At 39.8% G+C, this 19,737-nt stretch overlaps 1 protein-coding gene across 1 annotated transcript in view; it reads right to left on the bottom strand.

The window, feature by feature from the left end:
- Nucleotides 1-19,737, bottom strand: part of LOC126334770 (DNA polymerase delta catalytic subunit) — a 152,347-nt gene that overhangs the window by 49,799 nt on the left and 82,811 nt on the right. The window contains exon 6 of the mRNA XM_049997351.1: nucleotides 2,016-2,230. Coding sequence (XP_049853308.1) covers nucleotides 2,016-2,230 — 215 coding nt within the window. The remainder of the gene's footprint in view (nucleotides 1-2,015; nucleotides 2,231-19,737) is intronic.

Here is a 19,737-nt window from a genome sequence, read left to right as displayed (position 1 = left end):
AGGAATTTGTATTTTTCCTTCATGTTTTCATGACTGAAAGATACTCGATTTAAAGATAGGCTTTAAGCACCATTATATGCAACTGGAATGGTGCTCACTACTTATTACAAATGGCACACAGGAATAAGTTATTATGATTTTTCTGTTCTTTCCTTCGGTATGGCTTTCTGTTATTTATCTGACTGCATATCTCTGCCCTGATTTGAAAGGGTAAATTACACACGGTGTAACAGATCACGGTGGAATTATCCTACTTGTTCTTATACCACTCCTGATTCTAATTTTTAAATGTGCACATTAAAAATCAATACTGCTAAAATAACTTATTTGGGAGCCCTCATTCTCCTCTTTCTAGAATTTTTTTTCTTTTTCTGAAAAATTAATGTTTCAAATGTTATATACATTCAACTTTTTTCCCAGAATGTTCCAATATTAAAATGCAATTCTTTCTGAAATCCAGTGTACTATAATTTTGTAGTCCTGATTTATCTGTTTCCATGCATAACTTTAACGAAATAATTTGTTAATTAATAATGTATCATATAACTTGGCCAAAGAAAGAGCAGTCAAGTACCATATTTACTCAAATCTAAGCCGCACATGAAAAATGAGACTCGAAATCAAGGAAAAAAAAAATTCCCGAATCTAAGCCGCACCTGAAATTTGAGACTTGAAATTCAAGGGGAAAGAAAAGTTTTAGGCTGCACCTCCAAATCGAAACAAAGTTGGTCCATTGTAATATGAGACACAATTTAGGTCGAATGAATGAAGATACAGCTACAGTAGTTTGGTTCGAGTCGTAAGCTTAAAGCTTTACCAGGTAGCCATTGCTATGCGTCGGCACTCCGTCCGTATTTATACGGGTACCCCCTTCCTTTTTCACGTGCTTCGTCTGGTTTGAATTGATTGCTTATTTTTCTTTGATCTGAAAAATGCCATTCTTTTTGTTATATGTGTTTACGTCATTCTAAGCTGAAAATGCATTATTGCACTGTGTCGTGCATTGTTTGTCACATTCTGATAATGAGTGTTTACGGCCTGTCGCCGCTTGCGGCCTGCCTTGCTTTTCTGCGCACTACCGCCGCTTACAATTAAAAAACAAGAGAGAGAAATCGTTTCATTAGCAAAACAATGGCAAGAGACTGCTATTTGTTGTTACTTACAATGCTGCTTTCTTTGATAATGATCAACAAGAGCTAAATAATAGACTGTCTATGATAGAAGATGTACTGAAGGACAGTTTAGCGAAAATTTTTATCCGTTTGAAAATCTTTGCAGACGCCTCTTTAGTACATTACATTCTGCACAGAAATTAGGGTCATCTTAGGTTTAAAAATCTAGTCAACTGCCGTGCTTCATTTTTGACTGTATCACTATTAGGCATAAGAATAATACGGATATAAACATGACATGACATCTATAGTCTTCCGCATTTGCTGGTTCTCACTCTAGTTTCGTAGTTTATTAGGCGACAGGATTTAAATGAGATAGCAGCAAACACAAAAGCATACATGGCAAAATGTTTATATTTGTATTATTCTTGGGGTGAAGAGAATACTGCATGTAATTCACAATTCAAAAAGTTCCTATTAGCAACCATCTCTTCTCACAGGCATGAAAAAATTCAGAATGTAGAGTTGGCCATATTGACAAACATCCCAAACAGTCTTGCCAGTCGGATTTTCGTAGTACATTGAAATGCTGCTACATTCGAAGATGAACAATACGGAATTTGTATTTACTTCATTGGATTCTAAGCCGCAGGTGGTTTTTTGGATTACAAAAAATCGGAAAAAAAGTGCGGCTTAGATTCGAGTAAATACGATAACTGATTAACTTGTGACAAAACGCCAATACAAGATATTTGCGTGCAAATCATTTGAAAATGCTCTGCAGAACACTTATTCTGAAGAAATACTATAAATATAAAATAATGCATATAGCCATACACTATATGGCTACATAATATATAAATACTATATGGTGAATGAAACTGAGAAGAGTCAACCACTCACCTTTTCTTCCTGCACATTCAATGTCAAAACTTAATATTCTAAAAGGGGCTACTTTGCTCCACTCTCCTTCAGGGGGATGTGCAATGAGATCCTCCCACGATATGTCAACTTCAATCTGGCAACGGGACTGCACATGTGCTGTAGGGCGAGGCCGCCACTTGCCTGCTGGAAGCTGCACCCAGGAGCATCCAACCATGTGTGTGTCCACCATAAACCTGAAACAATCAGTGACTGGTTAAGGAAATGCACGTTGTTGTTGTTGTGGTCTTCAGTCCTGAGACTGGTTTGATGCAGTTCTCCATGATACTCTATCCTGTGCAAGCTTCTTCATCTTCCAGAACCCACTGTAACCCACATCCTTCTGAATCTGCTTAGTGTAGTCATCTCTTGGTCTCCCTCTATGATTTTTACCCTCTATGCTGCCCTTCAATACTAAATTGGTGATCCCTTGATGCCTCAGAACATGTCCTACCAACCGATCCCTTCTTCTAGTCAAGTTGTGCCACAAACTTCTCTTCTCCCCAATCCTGTTCAATACTTCCTCATTAGTTATGTGATCTACCCATCTAATCTTCAGCATTCTTCTGTAGCACCACATTTCGGAACTTTCTATTCTCTCTTGTCCAAACTATTTATCGTCCATGTTTCACTTCCATACAGGGCTACACCCCATACAAATACTTTCAGAAATGACTTCCTGACACTTAAATCTATACTCGATGTTAACAAATTTCTCTTCTTCAGAAACGCTTTCCTTGCCATTGCTAGTCTACATTTTATATCCTCTCTACTTCGACCATCATGTTATTTTGCTCCCCAAATAGCAAAACTCCGTTACTACTTTAAGTGTTGCATTTCCTAATCTAATTCCCTCCGCATCACCCGACTTAATTAGACTACATTCCATTACTCTCGTTTTGCTTTTGTTGATGTTCATCTTATATGCTCCTTTCAAGACACTGTCCATTCCATTCAACTGCTCTTCCAAGTCCTTTGCTGTCTGACAGAATTACAATGTCATCGGCGAACCGCAAAGTTTATATATTTCTTCTCCATGGATTTTAATACCTACTCCAAATTTTTCTTTTGTTTCATTTACTGCTTGCTCAATATACAGATTGAATAACATCGGGGAGAGGCTACAACCCTGTCTCACTCCTTTCCCAACCACTGCTTCCCTTTCATGCCCCTCGACTATTATGACTGCCATCTGGTTTCTGTACAAATTGGAAATAGCCTTTCGCTCCCTGTATTTTACACCTGCCACCTTTAGAATTTGAAAAAGAGTATTCCAGTCAACATTGTCAAAAGCTTTCTCCAAGTCTACAAATGCTAGAAACATATGTTTGCCCTTCCTTAATCTAGCTTCCCCTAGCCTCCCCCCATGAACCATGGACCTTGCCGTTGGTGGGGAGGCTTGCGTGCCTCAGCGATACAGATGGCCGTACTGTAGGTGCAACCACAATGGAGGGGTATCTGTTGAGAGGCCAGAAAAACGTGTGGTTCCTGAAGAGGGGCAGCAGCCTTTTCAGTAGTTGCAGGGGCAACAGTCTGGATGATTGACTGATCTGGCCTTGCAACATTAACCAAAACGGCCTTGCTGTGCTGGTACTGCGAACGGCTGAAAGCAAGGGGAAACTACGGCCGTAATTTTTCCCGAGGACATGCAGCTTTACTGTATGATTAAATGATGATGGCATCCTCTTGGGTAAAATATTCCGGAGGTAAAATAGTCCCCCCATTCGGATCTCCAGGCGGGGACTACTCAGGAGGATGTCGTTATCAGGAGAAAGAAAACTGGCGTTCTACGGATCGGAGTGTGGAATGTCAGATCCCTTAATCGGGCAGGTAGGTTAGAAAATTTAAAAAGGGAAATGGATAGGTTTAAGTTAGATATAGTGGGAATTAGTGAAGTTCGGTGGCAGGAGGAACAAGACTTCTGGTCAGGTGACTACAGAGTTATAAACACAAAATCAAATAGGGGTAATGCAGGAGTCGATTTAATAATAAATAGGAAAATAGGAATGCGGATAAGCTACTACAATCAGCATAGTGAACGCATTATTGTGGCCAAGATAGATACGAAGCCCACGCCTACCACAACAGTACAAGTTTATATGCCAACTAGCTCTGCAGATGATGAAGAAATTGAAGAAATGTATGATGAAATAAAAGAAATGTATGATGAAATAAAAGAAATTATTCAGATAGTGAAGGGAGACGAAAATTTAATAGTAATGGGTGACTGGAATTCGAGCGTAGGAAAAGGGAGAGAAGGAAACATAGTAGGTGAATATGGATTGGGGCAAAGAAATGAAAGAGGAAGCCGCCTAGTAGAATTTTGCACAGAGCACAACTTAATCATAGCTAACACTTGGTTTAAGAATCATGAAAGAAGGTTGTATACGTGGAAGAACCCTGGAGATACTAAAAGGTATCAGATAGATTATATAATGGTAAGACAGAGATTTAGGAACCAGGTTTTAAGTTGTAAGACATTTCCAGGGGCAGATGTGGACTCTGACCACAATCTCTTGGTTATGACCTGTAGATTAAAACTGAAGAAACTGCAAAAATGTGAGAAATTAAGGAGATGGGACCTGGATAAACTGAAAGAACCAGAGGTTGTACAGAGTTTCAGAGAGAGCATAAGGGAACAATTGACAGGAATAGGGGAAAGAAATACAGTAGAAGAAGAATGGGTAGCTCTGAGGGATGTAGTAGTGAAGGCAGCAGAGGATAAAGTAGGTACAAAGACGAGGGCTAGTAGAAATCCTTGGGTAACTGAAGAAATATTGAATATAATTGATGAAAGGAGAAAATATAAAAATGCAGTAAATGAAGCAGGCAAAAAGGAATACAAACATCTCAAAAATGAGATCGACAGGAAGTGCAAAATGGCTAAACAGGGATGGCTAGAGGACAAATGTAAGGATGTAGAAGCTTATCTCACTAGGGGTAAGATAGATACTGCCTACAGGAAAATTAAAGAGACCTTTGGAGAGAAGAGAACCACGTGTATGAATATCAAGAGCTCAGATGGCAGCCCAGTTCTAAGCAAAGAAGGGAAGGCAGAAAGGTGGACGGAGTATATAGAAGGTTTATACAAGGGCGATGTACTTGAGGACAATATTATGGAAATAGAAGAGGATGTAGATGAAGACGAAATGGGAGATACGATACTGCGTGAAGAGTTTGACAGAGCACTGAAAGACCTGAGTCGAAACAATACCCCCGGAGTAGACAACATTCCATTAGAACTACTGACGGCCTTGGGAGAGCCAGTCATGACAAAACTCTACCAGCTGGTGAGCAAGATGTATGAGACAGGCGAAATACCCTCAGACTTCAAGAAGAATATAATAATTCCAATCCCAAAGAAAGCAGGTGCTGACAGATGTGAAAATTACCGAACTATCAGTTTAATAAGCCACGGCTGCAAAATACTAACGCGAATTCTTTACAGACGAATGGAAAAACTGGTAGATGCAGACCTCGGGGAGGATCAGTTTGGATTCCGTCGAAATGTTGGAACACGTGAGGCAATACTGACCTTACGACTTATCTTAGAAGAAAGATTAAGAAAAGGCAAACCTACATTTCTAGCATTTGTAGACTTAGAGAAAGCTTTTGACAATGTTGACTGGAATACTCTTTTTCAAATTCTAAAGGTGGCAGGTGTAAAATACAGGGAGCGAAAGGCTATTTCCAATTTGTACAGAAACCAGATGGCAGTCATAATAGTCGAGGGGCATGAAAGGGAAGCAGTGGTTGGGAAAGGAGTGAGACAGGGTTGTAGCCTCTCCCCGATGTTATTCAATCTGTATATTGAGCAAGCAGTAAAGGAAACAAAAGAAAAATTTGGAGTAGGTATTAAAATTCATGGAGACGAAGTAAAAACTTTGAGGTTCGCCGATGACATTGTAATTCTGTCAGAGACGGCAAAGAACTTGGAAGAGCAGTTGAACGGAATGGACAGTGTCTTGAAAGGAGGATATAAGATGAACATTAACAAAAGCAAAACGAGAATAATGGAATGTAGTCAAATTAAATCAGGTGATGCTGAGGGAATTAGATTAGGAAATGAGACACTTAAAGTAGTAAAAGAGTTTTGCTATTTAGGAAGTAAAATAACTGATGATGGTCGAAGTAGAGAGGATATAAAATGTAGACTGGCAATGGCAAGGAAAGCGTTTCTGAAGAAGAGAAATTTGTTAACATCGAATATAGATTTATGTATCAGGAAGTCGTTTCTGAAAGTATTTGTTTGGAGTGTAGCCATGTATGGAAGTGAAACATGGACGATTACTAGTTTGGACAAGAAGAGAATAGAAGCTTTCGAAATGTGGTGCTACAGAAGAATACTGAAGATAAGGTGGATAGATCACGTAACAAATGAGGAGGTATTGAATAGGATTGGGGAGAAGAGAAGTTTGTGGCACAACTTGACTAGAAGAAGGGATCGGTTGGTAGGACATGTTTTGAGGCATCAAGGGATCACAAATTTAGCATTGGAGGGCAGCGTGGAGGGTAAAAATCGTAGAGGGAGACCGAGAGATGAGTACACTAAGCAGATTCAGAAGGATGTAGGTTGCAGTAGGTACTGGGAGATGAAGCAGCTTGCACAGGATAGAGTAGCATGGAGAGCTGCATCAAACCAGTCTCAGGACTGAAGACAACAACAACAACAACAATCTAGCTTCTAAGATAAGTCGTAGGGTCAGTATTGCCTCATGTGTTCCAACATTTCTATGGAATCCAAACTGATCTTCCCCGAGGTCGGCTTCTACTAGTTTTTCCATTCGTCTGTAAAGAATTCGTGTTAGTATTTTGCAGCTGTGGCTTATTAAACTGATAGTTCGGTAATTTTCACATCTGTCAACACCTGCTTTCTTTGGGATTGGAATTATTATATTCTTCTTGAAGTCTGAGGGTATTTCGCCTGTCTCATACATCTTGCTCACCAGATGGTAGAGTTTTGTCAGGACTGACTCTCCCAAGGCTGTCAGTAGTTCTAATGGAATGTTGTCTACTCTGGGGGCCTTGTTTCGACTCAGGTCTTTCAGTGCTCTGTCAAACTCTTCACGCAGTATCGTATCTACCATTTCGTTTTCATCTACATCCTCTTCCATTTCCATAATATTGTCCTCAAGTGCATCGTCCTTGTATAGACCCTCTATATACTCCTTCCACCTTTCTGCTTTCCCTTCTTTGCTCACCTTTCTGCTTTCCCTTCTTTGCTTAGAACTGGGTTTCCATCTGAGCTCTTGATGTTCATACAAGTGGTTCTCTTATCTCCAAAGGTCTCTCTAATTTTCCTGTAGGCAGTATCTATCTTACCCTTAGTGAGATAAGCCTCTAAATCCTTACATTTGTCCTCTAGCCATCCCTGCTTAGCCATTTTGCACTTCCTGTCGATCTCATTTTTGAGACGTCTGTATTCCTTTTTGCCTGCTTTATTTACTGCATTTTTATATTTTCTCCTTTCATCAATTAAATTCAATATTTCTTCAGTTACCCAAGGATTTCTACTAGCCCTCGTCTTTTTACCTACTTGATCCTCTGCTGCCTTCACTACTTCATCCCTAAAAGCTACCCATTCTTCTTCTACTGTATTTCTTTCCCCCATTCCTGTCAATTGCTCCCTTATGCTCTCCCTGAAACTCTGTACAACCTCTGGTTCTTTTAGTTTATCCATGTCCCATCCCCTTAAATTCCCACCTTTTTGCAGTTTCTTCAGAGATCATGACCAATAGATTGTGGTCAGAGTCCACATCTGCCCCTGGAAATGTCTTACAATTTAAAACCTGGTTCCTAAATCTCTGTCTTACCATTATATAATCTATCTGATATCTTTTAGTATCTCCAGGCTTCTTCCATGTATACAGCCTTCTTTTATGATTCTTGAACCAAGTGTTTCCTATGATTAAGTTGTGCTCTGTGCAAAATTCTACCAGGCGGCTTCCTCTTTCATTTCTTTGCCCCAGTCCATATTCACCTACTATGTTTCCTTCTCTCTCTTTTCCTACTACCGAATTCCAGTCACCCATGACTATTAAATTTTCATCTCCCTTCACAATCTGAATAATTTCTTTTATTTGATCATACATTTCTTCAATTTCTTCGTCATCTGCAGAGCTAGTTGGCATATAAACTTGTACTACTGTAGTAGGTGCGGGCTTCGTATCTATCTTGGCCACAATACTGCGTTCACTATGCTGTTTGTAGTAGCTTACCCGCATTTTTCCTATTCATTATTAAACTTACTCCTGCATTACCCCTATTTGATTTTGTGTTTATAATCCTGTAGTCACCTGACCAGAAGTCTTGTTCCTCCTGTCACCGAACTTCACTAATTCCCACTATATCTAACTTTAACCTATCCATTTCCCTTTTTAAATTTTCTAATCTACCTGCCCAATTAAGGGATCTGACATTCCACGCTCCGATCCGTAGAACGCCAGTTTTCTTTCCCCTGATAACGACATCCTCCTGAAAAGTCCCCGCCCGGAGATCCGAATGGGGGACTATTTTACTTCCAGAAAATTTTACCCAAGAGGACGCCATCATCATTTAACCACACAGTAAAGCTGCATGCCCTCGGGAAAAATTACGACCGTAGTTTCCCCTTCCTTTCAGCCATTCGCAGTACCAGCACAGCAAGGCCGTTTTGGTTATTGTTACAAGGAAATGCACAAGGAACTATATTTCTTGACAAAACAGAGGAAAAGTGAGAACAAAGTAAAAATTACAATATGTGAAGAACACTGTGCCACTGCACTCTCCAGACATGTCTTCACTGGTCATTAGGTCGCAGTTAGAAGCAGAGCTCATTACTGAAGACAAATCTACTCCAGTTAATGAGAAGCACCCTGGACAGTAGTGGGATACCAACTAGACTGTCGCCTGCCGTATCGCCTGACAACCAGGAGTCAGAGGTGCCATTTCTTTTCATAGCAGGACCACTTTGGTTATCACCCATGGCATCCTTTTGGCACAGCAGTACATTGGTGATGTTCTACACCCCGTTTTGTTGCTCTTAATGACAAGCCATTCTGGACAAAGTAAGATAATTGCTGCCCGTACACAGGAAGAGTTCCTACTGGTTGTCTTCCTTCTTGATAAACCCTTCCTTGGCCAGCAACATAGCCAAACAATCTCCAACTAAGACTGGAGCATTATGGGCGGGGGCCCTCCAACCAGATTGGGATTTTGATGATCTATGGTGCACTTGGAAATAATTTGGCACAATATCTCTCAACAGGATATCAAAAATTCTATCAATCAATGCCAAGCCAGATAAATGCTTGTATATGGACCAGGGATGGACCAATGTTTTACTGACTTGCTTAATTTGTGAAGCTCTGTCCCTTGAATATTACTAAAATTGTAATCGTTTCTTTGTCTGTCCATGTTCATCACATCTGCTGACTTTTGTCACACCTGTATAATTGCTTTGTGGTGCATCTCCAGCCTTCACCCCCCCTCCCCCCCTCCTGTGTATTTATCAAAAGTATCTATATTGTGATAATGTTTGTAAACAAAGATTGCTAGTAGGTCTCCGTGTGCACTAAAATCTCTTTAATTTTACATCCGAAGCCTTTTCCCAAGGCATATTTAGGAGAAAGCAATATAATGGTTGACCCTTCTCAGTATGTATTCTATTGGATTTTTAACAGCCGAACAAACCTTGAGGCATTATGCCTCTTCTTGTAGCATCTACTACTGGAATGGGTTGATGATCTGTGTAACAATTTTGCACTTACTAAACAAAAGTATGAAAAAACATGCTGCTCTTTTTTGGAATTTCTCTATTTCCTCTGTCAATTTTATAAGACAAGGTTTCCAGCAGTACTCAAGTAATAGTCTGAACAAGAGGTACCTCCTTCACGGATGGAATACACTTCCTTATGATTCGACTAATGAATCTGTCTAGCTCTACCTTTCCTATAATAAGCTGTATGTGTTCATTCCATTTTTAACTGTTTTGTACACATACTACCTGATATTTAATATAAGTGACGGCTTCCTGTGACTGTTCAGAAACTGTGTAATTACACAATAACATGGATTTATGCCTACTTATGTGCAATATATTATATTTGCTTATGCTAAGGGTCAACTGTTAACTCCTCCACCAAGCATGGAGGCTCTGCAACGCTTCCTGCAGTTTGTAACAGTTTCCTAGCCTTGCAGCTTCTTTGGAGCATTGCTGCAAACTGTATAATGCCCATGAGAAATTTTTCACAGATTTTAAAATGTGACGTCACACTGTTTGAGGCATACTTCTAGAATCATGAAAAAGTGAAATCAATTTGCAGTTGCGTTCTTCAAATTCAAGAAAAATGTATTGGCCTTAATATGCTTTGCTCCAATAATTCATAAAATATACAAATAAACAATGATCAATGAGGCAAATATGTAACTAAGCACTTATTTTTGTCGTTTTTATAGAAGAACATTATCTATTAACACAAAATTACAGTTTTCACAAGAGAATTCTAATGTATGTGTTCATAATGTCCTTCTGGCTGCCAACTGACTTTCAAACCATTTTACAAGATGGAAGGTTGCTACTTGCCATATAGTGGAGATATTGAGTCGTAGATAGGCACAACAAAAAGATTCTCACAATTATAGCTTTCGGCCATTATGGCCTTCGTCAACAATAGACACACATATGCACACACACAAAGTTTCCATCTCATAATATTGATACATTCCATCCTGGATTTTCCATTGTTTGATTTGAAACTACATTACTACACAATAAAAATATTCACAATTATTTTATATTAAAAGCCTGATATGTAAATGTCTTAACTGCACCTGTCCGCAACTTAACATGTCTGCTTTACGGTAAGTAGCACTATCTTTTCCTACATTGTTGTTATTCCTACCTGGAGTTCCCATTATTAAGCAAATCTGTTAATCCAAAACCTGAATTTCCTGGTAAAAATTCTGATTATAGAATCTTCAGAATGTCCATCCTGTTAGTTTCTCTTCAAATTTTGTACAATCCTTTTTCTCCTTCCAAGCTGATATATTAATGTCTTCCTCACTGGCAGTTCCCATACCAAGTGCACTGATGTCTCCTACACTCTTCCTATCATCCACAAAATCTTTACTAGTAGTCAGTCTTCTTTGCTTCCCTCACTCTACAATATGATGAAATTACTGATGGGTCAGCAGCATGGCATATTTTTTTTCCTTTTTTTTGTTTTAGAATGGTGCTGAACATTTTGTATGTATCATTACAGCAGTAAGTTGGCTCCATTTTTATTTTGACTGTGGTATTTTCATCTGTGAGTAACTTCTGTAACATAATTTGTTTTATGTCACACATACTGTCCATCCTTTTAAAATGTTCACTGAGTGTTACGTAATCCCTCATATTCCAATTATCACCTACAATGTGAACTGAACCTACAGATTCATCAATACTTTGGTAGTCTTTGGGTGGCAGTATCTCATATTTCTTTCGAAGATGTTTCTCCAAAACTCCAAAGACTGTCAGCACGAAGAAATCAGTGGCCTCTTAATGGAAAAAACAGTGTTATGTTCTTAAGCTGCCGAGCAGCTTTTATTAAAGTATATAAAAAAGTAAAAGCACGTATCACATGGGAAATCTTATTTTACCCTCCACAGCCATCTGTGAAAAGCCTCAAGCTTGCGTAAAGCCTCAAGCTATCATTCCCAATATGGAATTAAAACTTTTCCAGAAAACCAAAGAAACCTGAAGTAACCTCAACAGAACCTCTGCCAGCATAATTTTCTATACAGACATAAAAGTTTGGATTTTTATTATCCATGTCTATTAAACCGTTCTTCTGAAATGAATAATATGCCTCACTCATTCATAGTTTTGGAAGTACCTGCATCTGTTGCAAAATAAATGGAGGGTAGAAAAGCAAACAGCTGTCAAATTTGCAAATAAATCAGTGAAAGACAGCATACGGTTGTTGAATTACAGGGCTTCTCCCTCATAAGTTGATGAACAGTTTTTGCTCTTAATCTATCGGCACACAACTTGGTCAGAATTTATGATTTTTCATTTTGGGCAGCTGTATCCAATCTATGTAACATTTTAAGGCAGTAGCTAAAAGTATCTGAGGCAGGTGTCCTAAAACCTAAACTGATTTTTAGTTTTGAAGAGACATACAAAAGTTGGCTCTTCTTCCTAGAGGAAGGCTCTCCCTCCCCTTTTGGCTCAAGACAAAAATACAAAAATAATTATCTTCTCTATCTTTGCTGCAAACTTTTCTTTCTTGTTATCACCGCTTCTGTGTTCTTTACATCCTTCTACACTGGTAACTGATTTATAAATTGTATTTAGAAGACTGCCTGAATCCAAACAGATCTGCAAAAAATTTTCCACACACTGATTCTAAATCTCTAGACACTAAGTGCAATATTTAATAAACATTGCTGTAAGTCTCCTGGTATCAGCTTGAAACATACCAATAAATGATCATTAGGATACAAGTGACATGACATGAAGTGTTGACCCGCAGGTGCCAGGCTGCCACATTTACAGGCTTATAAAAATTTTATAATCAACCTTATTTCATTTATCTGGCCATTTTAGAATTCAATTTATTACATAAATTCAAATTCTGTCAATAATTTTGTTTTGACTTTAGTAAGCACATATACACCTCTATGCTGGTTTGACAGTTATAAATTGATACTTGGACAAAAATAATAAACAGTTCTCATTTTGTAATTCTAGAATCCCTTGCAGAAGAAGTGAAACTAGCTTTTCGTTAGTATTTATGTTATGAACACATGCAAATGACAGGAACATTTTCCAAGTAATAATCTTCAAGAGCATTGTTACTGAACATATTTGATGAATTTCAATACTGAAAGCTAAAAGCTATGTAAAACTTTATGTTGAAATGTGAGAGGAACGAATTAATATGTCGTTTTGTGATGTCATTCTGTATGCACCAGCAAATTTTTGATTGTAATTCATACATTTTCTCTTTCTAACGACAGATGATTTAACCAGTAATTGTTCAAATAATGTGTAAGGAGTGGCGAAGCAGACACCAGAATCTGAAGTTTTCCATCAGTTTTTGAGAGGCAGTTTTGTTGTAGTTTTGTAACAGTATTAAACAAACATGTAATTATAAATGAGAAACATCGTCTCAGTCCAAATTTCTTTGGCACTACCAAATCATTACCTACACTGTCAAGAATTCAGCAAGTTTCAGCAAATTTTGGTTGAGCAGATACTTGCAAATTCTTTCACAGCTACTGCACCACTGAGGATCGCCAAGAAATGAAGATGAGTATTTCAATGAAAATAATCAGTACTTGAAAACATAATGTAACTAGACAGGTAAAAAAATCTAGTCACTAAGCAATGGCAGGCGAAGACACATTCAAAATGTGTTATGATTGCAAGCTTTCAGAGCCAGCAGCTCTTTCTTCTGTCAAAAAGGTTGGAGGGGAAGAAAGAGGGGTGAAGGAAATTGACTGCTGCTATTCAGGAAAAGGCGTAGAGTCCGGAAAAGTCACCCAGAACCCTGAGTCAGGAGAGACTGACAGGATGGGATGAGAAGGAAAGACTGTTTGTTGGGTAGTGTGCTGGGTGATATTTGGAAATCTGAGAGCTTAAATGTGGAAGATAGGGTAATATGCAAGACAGAGAATACTGCTAAATCATTGTGCACGAGTTAATAAGAACGGAAAGCTGAATACTCTGTAATTGATTGAGATGGATGGTGAAAAATAGACAAGTCAGAAAATGAAAGACATGTTGTTGTTGTTGTTGTTGTGGTCTTCGGCATGAGACTGGTTTGATGCAGCTCTCCATGCTACTCTATCCTGTGCAAGCTGCTTCATCTCCCAGTAGCTACTGCAACCTACATCCTTCTGAATCTGCTTATTGTATTCATCTCTTGATCTCCCTTTACGATTTTTACCCTCCACGCTGCCCTCCAATACTAAATTGGTGATCCCTTGTGTCTCAGAACATGTCCTACCGACTGATCCCTTCTTCTGGTCAAGTTGTGCCACAAACTTCTCTTCTCCCCAATCCTATTCAATACTTCCTATGAAAGACATAGGAAACTAAAAATGAGTGAAAAAGGAGATAGTTACTGTGAAGGAATGCTGAGACCAAACAAATTAATATAAATAATGACAACATGGGTGGCGAGAATCAACATGTTGTAGTGTCAGTTCTCACCTGCGAAGCTCTGAGAAACTGGTGTCTGGGGTCAGATAGCATGTGTAGTTAAACAGGCATCAGGGTCACGACTGTCAAATTGTAGTGGATGTTTAACAATAGGATATTGTGTTGCCAGTATACACCCTCCGCCTACACCCTTCATTCTCACTGGTAACTTGGTGGTAGTCATGCCAATGTAAAGGGCTGAACAGCGATTACATAACAGCTGGTATATGACGTGTCATTTCACAGTTGGCTCTCCCTTTGATAATGTATGTTTTGCTGGTTAGAGGGCTGGCTTAGGTGATGGTAGAAGGGTGCATAGGGAAAGACTTGCAGTGCTACTGGACACAAGGGTAGGAGCCATAGGGTAGGGAGATGTGTTCAGGAGAAGCATAAGGCCTCTCAAATATATTGTGGAGATAGTGAGGGTGACAAAAAGCTGTTCTAGGTGTGGTGGGCAAAATCTCAGACAGAATGGACCTCATTTCAAGGCTGATGTTAGGAAGTCATGGTCTTGTTGAAGCAGTTGATTAATATATTCAGAACCAGGATAATATCAGGTGACAAGTGGTGTACTCCTAAATTGTTTTTTGGGGGATCAGCAGTATCAGAATTAGATGTGATGCCCCAGGAAATCAGCTTTTGAACTAGTCTGGTGGGGTAATTGCATCCTGTGAAGGCTAAGGTGAGAATGGTGGTGTATTGCTGTATGAAGTCTGCATCTGCACAAAAATGTTTGCCCCTGATACCAAGGATGTATGGAAGGGAACATGGAAAGGATGGCCAACTGTCCAAATGTAAGTATGGTTGTTCGTTATAGGTTTACTGTGGATGGAAGTGTGCAGCTGGCCTCCAGTGAGGATGAGAACAATATCAAGTCGGAATAGGACCATGTAAAATCTAATTGAGAGATTGCATTTAGAGAATTTTAACAGATCAGCCTCACCATGAGTCCATATGGCAAAGATGTTATCAACATATCTATCTAACCAAATCAGGGGCTGAAGGCTTACGGATACCAGGAAAGCACCCTCCAAGCAACCCATGAAAAGGTTAGCACTGGAAGGAGTCATCCTGGTTCCCATGGTCATACCCCTGACTTGTTTGTAAGTCTGCCCCTCAAACGTGAAGTAGTAGTTGGTAAGTATAAAATTGATTAAGATGAGTAGGAAGTTGTAGGTTTTGAATCAGGTGGGTGCTGACTGAGGAAATGTTCAGCAGCAGACAGATTTCCACCCACGTGTACAGGCCTACTGGCGAATTTGCATGTAACAATTCCACTGTGAATTTGTCTACAATAATTTGTTTACAGTTCACTACCTTGCAGGGCTTTTCCTGCTGTCTTTCACTGATTTATTTGCAAATTTGACAGCTATTTTCTTTTCTACCCTCCATTTACCTTCTTTATACATAATTCTTTCACATTTTTGTGTGTTTATTTTTTGCGTAACTGCTCAGATTGATTGTTACTGCTGTCTCCTACATTACTTTATTTGCCAAACACAGTAGTTTACATTTTCTCCTATGACTTCCTCTTTCTTTTTGCTCCGTTTTTAAAATTTCTCTCTTTTCACAACTTTCCCTAGCAATTTTTTTCTTATAAGTTTTTGTATCACACAGGCCACATTTCTGCTGAGAAATTCTCGCCCACTCATCTCTCTCTTTAATCCTTGCTGTTCTCACGAGTTTCGTACTAATTTTTTCTGATCCTTTTCTTGCTTCTCTTCTGCCTTTTTTTTTTATCTTTTTCCACTCTCTGCTTCTTCTAGATGTAATCCTACTCTACGCCAACCTCTTTAACAGTTTCAAATACAGCAATTCTTGCATTTACCCAGCTAATCTGTGACCTATATATGCCTCGTCTGCCTATTTCCACTTCACCAGACTTCTCTCCTTCTACAACATCCTGCAGTTATCTGCCTCTCTTGTTTCCTTGGGTGATATCATCTGCCAAGCCACCTTCAAACTGCAACAAAATAATTATCAGACTTCACATCAAAAAGTATCCCACTTTTTCCTAAACTACCTGAACATGGTTTCATGGTTTTTTTCTCTTCCTGTCCTTCTGCAGCACTCTCTCCTACAAACCAAGCTTGGCCAACCTCCTTAATGTCACACACCCTTAATAACTGCCTCCCAGACCAGTAATGACTCAATCACAAGAACCAATTACAACAGTGCAGTGCTCTCAACCTCTTGTCTAAAGCAATCTCCCTCTCGAATCATCTGCATTCTCTCTACGAGTCTCACTGTCAGCACTAAACCTGCATTTAATCATGCTGCTTTGGCGAAGAACCTACTTTCCTTCGCATGTAATGTCAACTGGAAATATCACTTTGCTACCCAATCTCAAAACTTTCCAACCGAAAATCTCACACTGAGCCCTGCCTTGAACAGTTCCAATCGTGATCCCAACTTGATCACTCTATCAAAATCATCCCTTACAAGGCTTCCAAGGGTTCCTCAAATCCAGCATTGCCTCACAGACCTTTGTCAGGTCCCTAAAACATGATCATAACCTATTTTCTGCAGAACTTCAGCCTCTTCACTCACTAAAAGCTGATGACTTCATCATTATCCTCCCAGCAGACAAAGGATCTACAACAGTGGTACTTGATAAACAGGAGTATGTAAATGAATGTCTACACGAGCTGTCTGACACCTCACACATATAGCATCTGCCATCATGGTCCCATTCCTGTGATTCAAACTGACCTGCACCCACTCCTTACAACTTCAGGCCTCTCATAAGGATCCACAGAACTCCTTGCCTCCACCCAAACCACACACCCCCAGCTACTTCAACAGGCCACGACTTCCTAAAATCAGCCTTGAAATGAGGTCCAGTGAGTCTGAAATTTTGCCCACCACACCTAGCATAGTTTTTTTATTGCTCTCCCAACCTCCACAATATCCTTGTCAGACTCTATCCTGTCCCTGCACCCATCTCCCTGCCCTGTGGCTGCTACCCCTGTCACAGTCCATAGTGCACGACTTGCCCTATGCACCCCCCTAACTGCCCTGAAACTGGCAAAACATACTATCAAAGAGAGAGCCACCTATGAAACAATGCGTCATATATCAGCTGTTATAACATTGTTTGGCCTTTTACATAGGCATATATATATTAATGTACATGACTATTTCAGTTTCAACCATATATATATTAAAAACAAAGATTCCAAGACTTACCAAGCGGGAAAGTGCCGGCAGACAGGCACAATGAACAAAACACACAAACACAGAATTACTAGCTTTCGCAACTGATGGTTGCTTCTTCAGGAAGGAGAGGGAAAGATGAAAGGATGTGGGTTTTAAGGGAGAGGGTAAGGAGTCATTCCAATCCCGGGAGCGGAAAGACTTCCCTTAGAGGGAAAAAAAGGACAGGTGTACACTCACGCACGCGCACACACCTGGTGTTTTTAATATATTTTTCCCATGTGGAAGTTTCTATATATATTGTTGTCTACTATGCGCTCACAAACCATTCATCCGATTGTAATGAAACTTTGGTGAGTTGTTCTCCGAACAAAACACACACATCTGCTGCGTAGGCCTACCGGTAGGGGTTGTTGGCGACTCCCGAGATGGGCCACCAACTGTCTCTTCACTCATTTTGATAATGTTTAGCACAACTGCACATAAAAACGTGCAGAACAGTACAGCGCAAAACAATAATGAAGCAGACGACAATGGCTACCTTGTACAACAGTGTCAGCTACGTAATGTTGGCAGCAGTCGAAACTGCATGCCTACCGAAGCCTCCCGACGTTTACCGACTTCTACCGATTCAGGACTAGGGAGAGGTCTGCCATCTAAAAGTTTACACACTGTAATTGTGAGCAAGAACCTGACCTGACCCAAGTGCCCTTACTCAAAACCTCAACATCAGTGAGTTGATCAGCCCTGCACTAGGTAATCCTATAACACTCGCAATTGGCGAATTTCTTTATTCACTCGCAATTTGCGAGTGAATAAAGAATTGGTGGAGGGCTAAAATACTGCTCAGCTGTTCTGTTTCCTTGTTCTTCCACATATGCTATTAATTTCAATTTATAGCCTGATCATATGAATATCTTTTATTTTTTCCCATTATGTAAGTAGCTACTGACAAAAATATTGGACTGCTACCAATAACACAAATCACTTACCATTCAAGTTCACTGGCACCGTAGACTGAAACGAGGTGTCATAGCCTAGACAGTGTTTTGGGTTTGTGATAGTGGAACAAGAGGGCACTCTCTCTCTCTCTCCCTAACTTGGTTCAAATGGCTCTGAGCACTATGGGACTTAACATCTGTGGTCATCAGTCCCCTAGAACTTAGAACTACTTAAATCCAACTAACCTAAGGACATCACAAACATCCATGCCCGAGGCAGGATTTGAACCTGCGACCGTAGCGGTCACACGGTTCCAGACTGAAGCGCCTAGAACCACACAGCCACACCGGCCGGCTCTCCCTAACTCTCTTGAGTTAGCAAGCTTGTGAATCCTCACAACTCATATTCCTCACACTGCTGCTGCCAGTTGAATCCAATGTTGTCAGAAAGAATGTGGCTTTTTTTAAGACTGTTGAAATTTTAAGTCAAACACTGGACATTTTAATATTGATTTCGAGTATAAGAGACATCTGCATTTTGGAGGCAATTTTTTGAAGAAAAAAGTGTTTTTTAGGTATATGGTAGGTAATGAGTGTAAGGTAAAAAAGCAATCGCTTCTATGCAGCACACTGTCAAACTCGGGTAGAGACACTGTGACAGCCGAGGAAGACAGTTGCAAATAATCACATTGTCACAACGCCTTATTACCATGAAAGGAAAAACACTTTAACTACGTTTGACATCATTAAGATTCAGTTCACCACATGTGCCATCTCAGTGCCTCTTTCACCACACACACCATCTCGATTCTTCCCACTGATACTAGTTCCCCAGAATTCCACGTGGGAATGAGCGCTACAATACGTCCTCAGTTCTTGTCACCCACTTGGCCTTAATTTATGTTAATTTCTTTTGTCTCAGCATTTCTTCACAATAACTACTCCCTCCTTCACTCCACTTTAGTTTTCTACATATTTCATTTTCTGACCTGTCCATTTTGCGCTGTCCCCCCTCCCACCTGTGTTAGTTACATACAATGTACTTAGCTTTTCACTCTTATTAACTCATGCACAATGTTTCAGTAGTAATCTCTGTGTTGCATATTACCCTGTCTTTCACCTTTAAGCTCTCAGGTTTTGAAATCTCATCTGGTGCAGTCCACAACAATCAGTCTTTCCTTCTCATCCAGTCCGGTAGGCCTCCCCTGACCCGGGTTTCTGGGCGACTTTTCTGAACTCTACCCCTTTTCCTAAGCCTCTCCAGTCCTTTTCCTTCACCACTCTTCCTTCTCCTTCAACTCTGCTGCCAGAAAAAGGAACCACTGGCTCCAAAACTTGAGTAAGTTAAACCATTTTTTATGTGTGTGTTCTCATGTTGTCATTTGGTGAGTATATTTTTTATCTTTACAATTACATAATAAAACAAAGTGGTTTTTGG

Source organism: Schistocerca gregaria, chromosome 2, assembly GCF_023897955.1.
Source record: "Schistocerca gregaria isolate iqSchGreg1 chromosome 2, iqSchGreg1.2, whole genome shotgun sequence".
NCBI classification, from domain to species: domain Eukaryota; kingdom Metazoa; phylum Arthropoda; class Insecta; order Orthoptera; family Acrididae; genus Schistocerca; species Schistocerca gregaria.
Note: the sequence above shows the minus strand (reverse complement) of the source record. Positions and strands in the feature narration are given on the sequence as shown.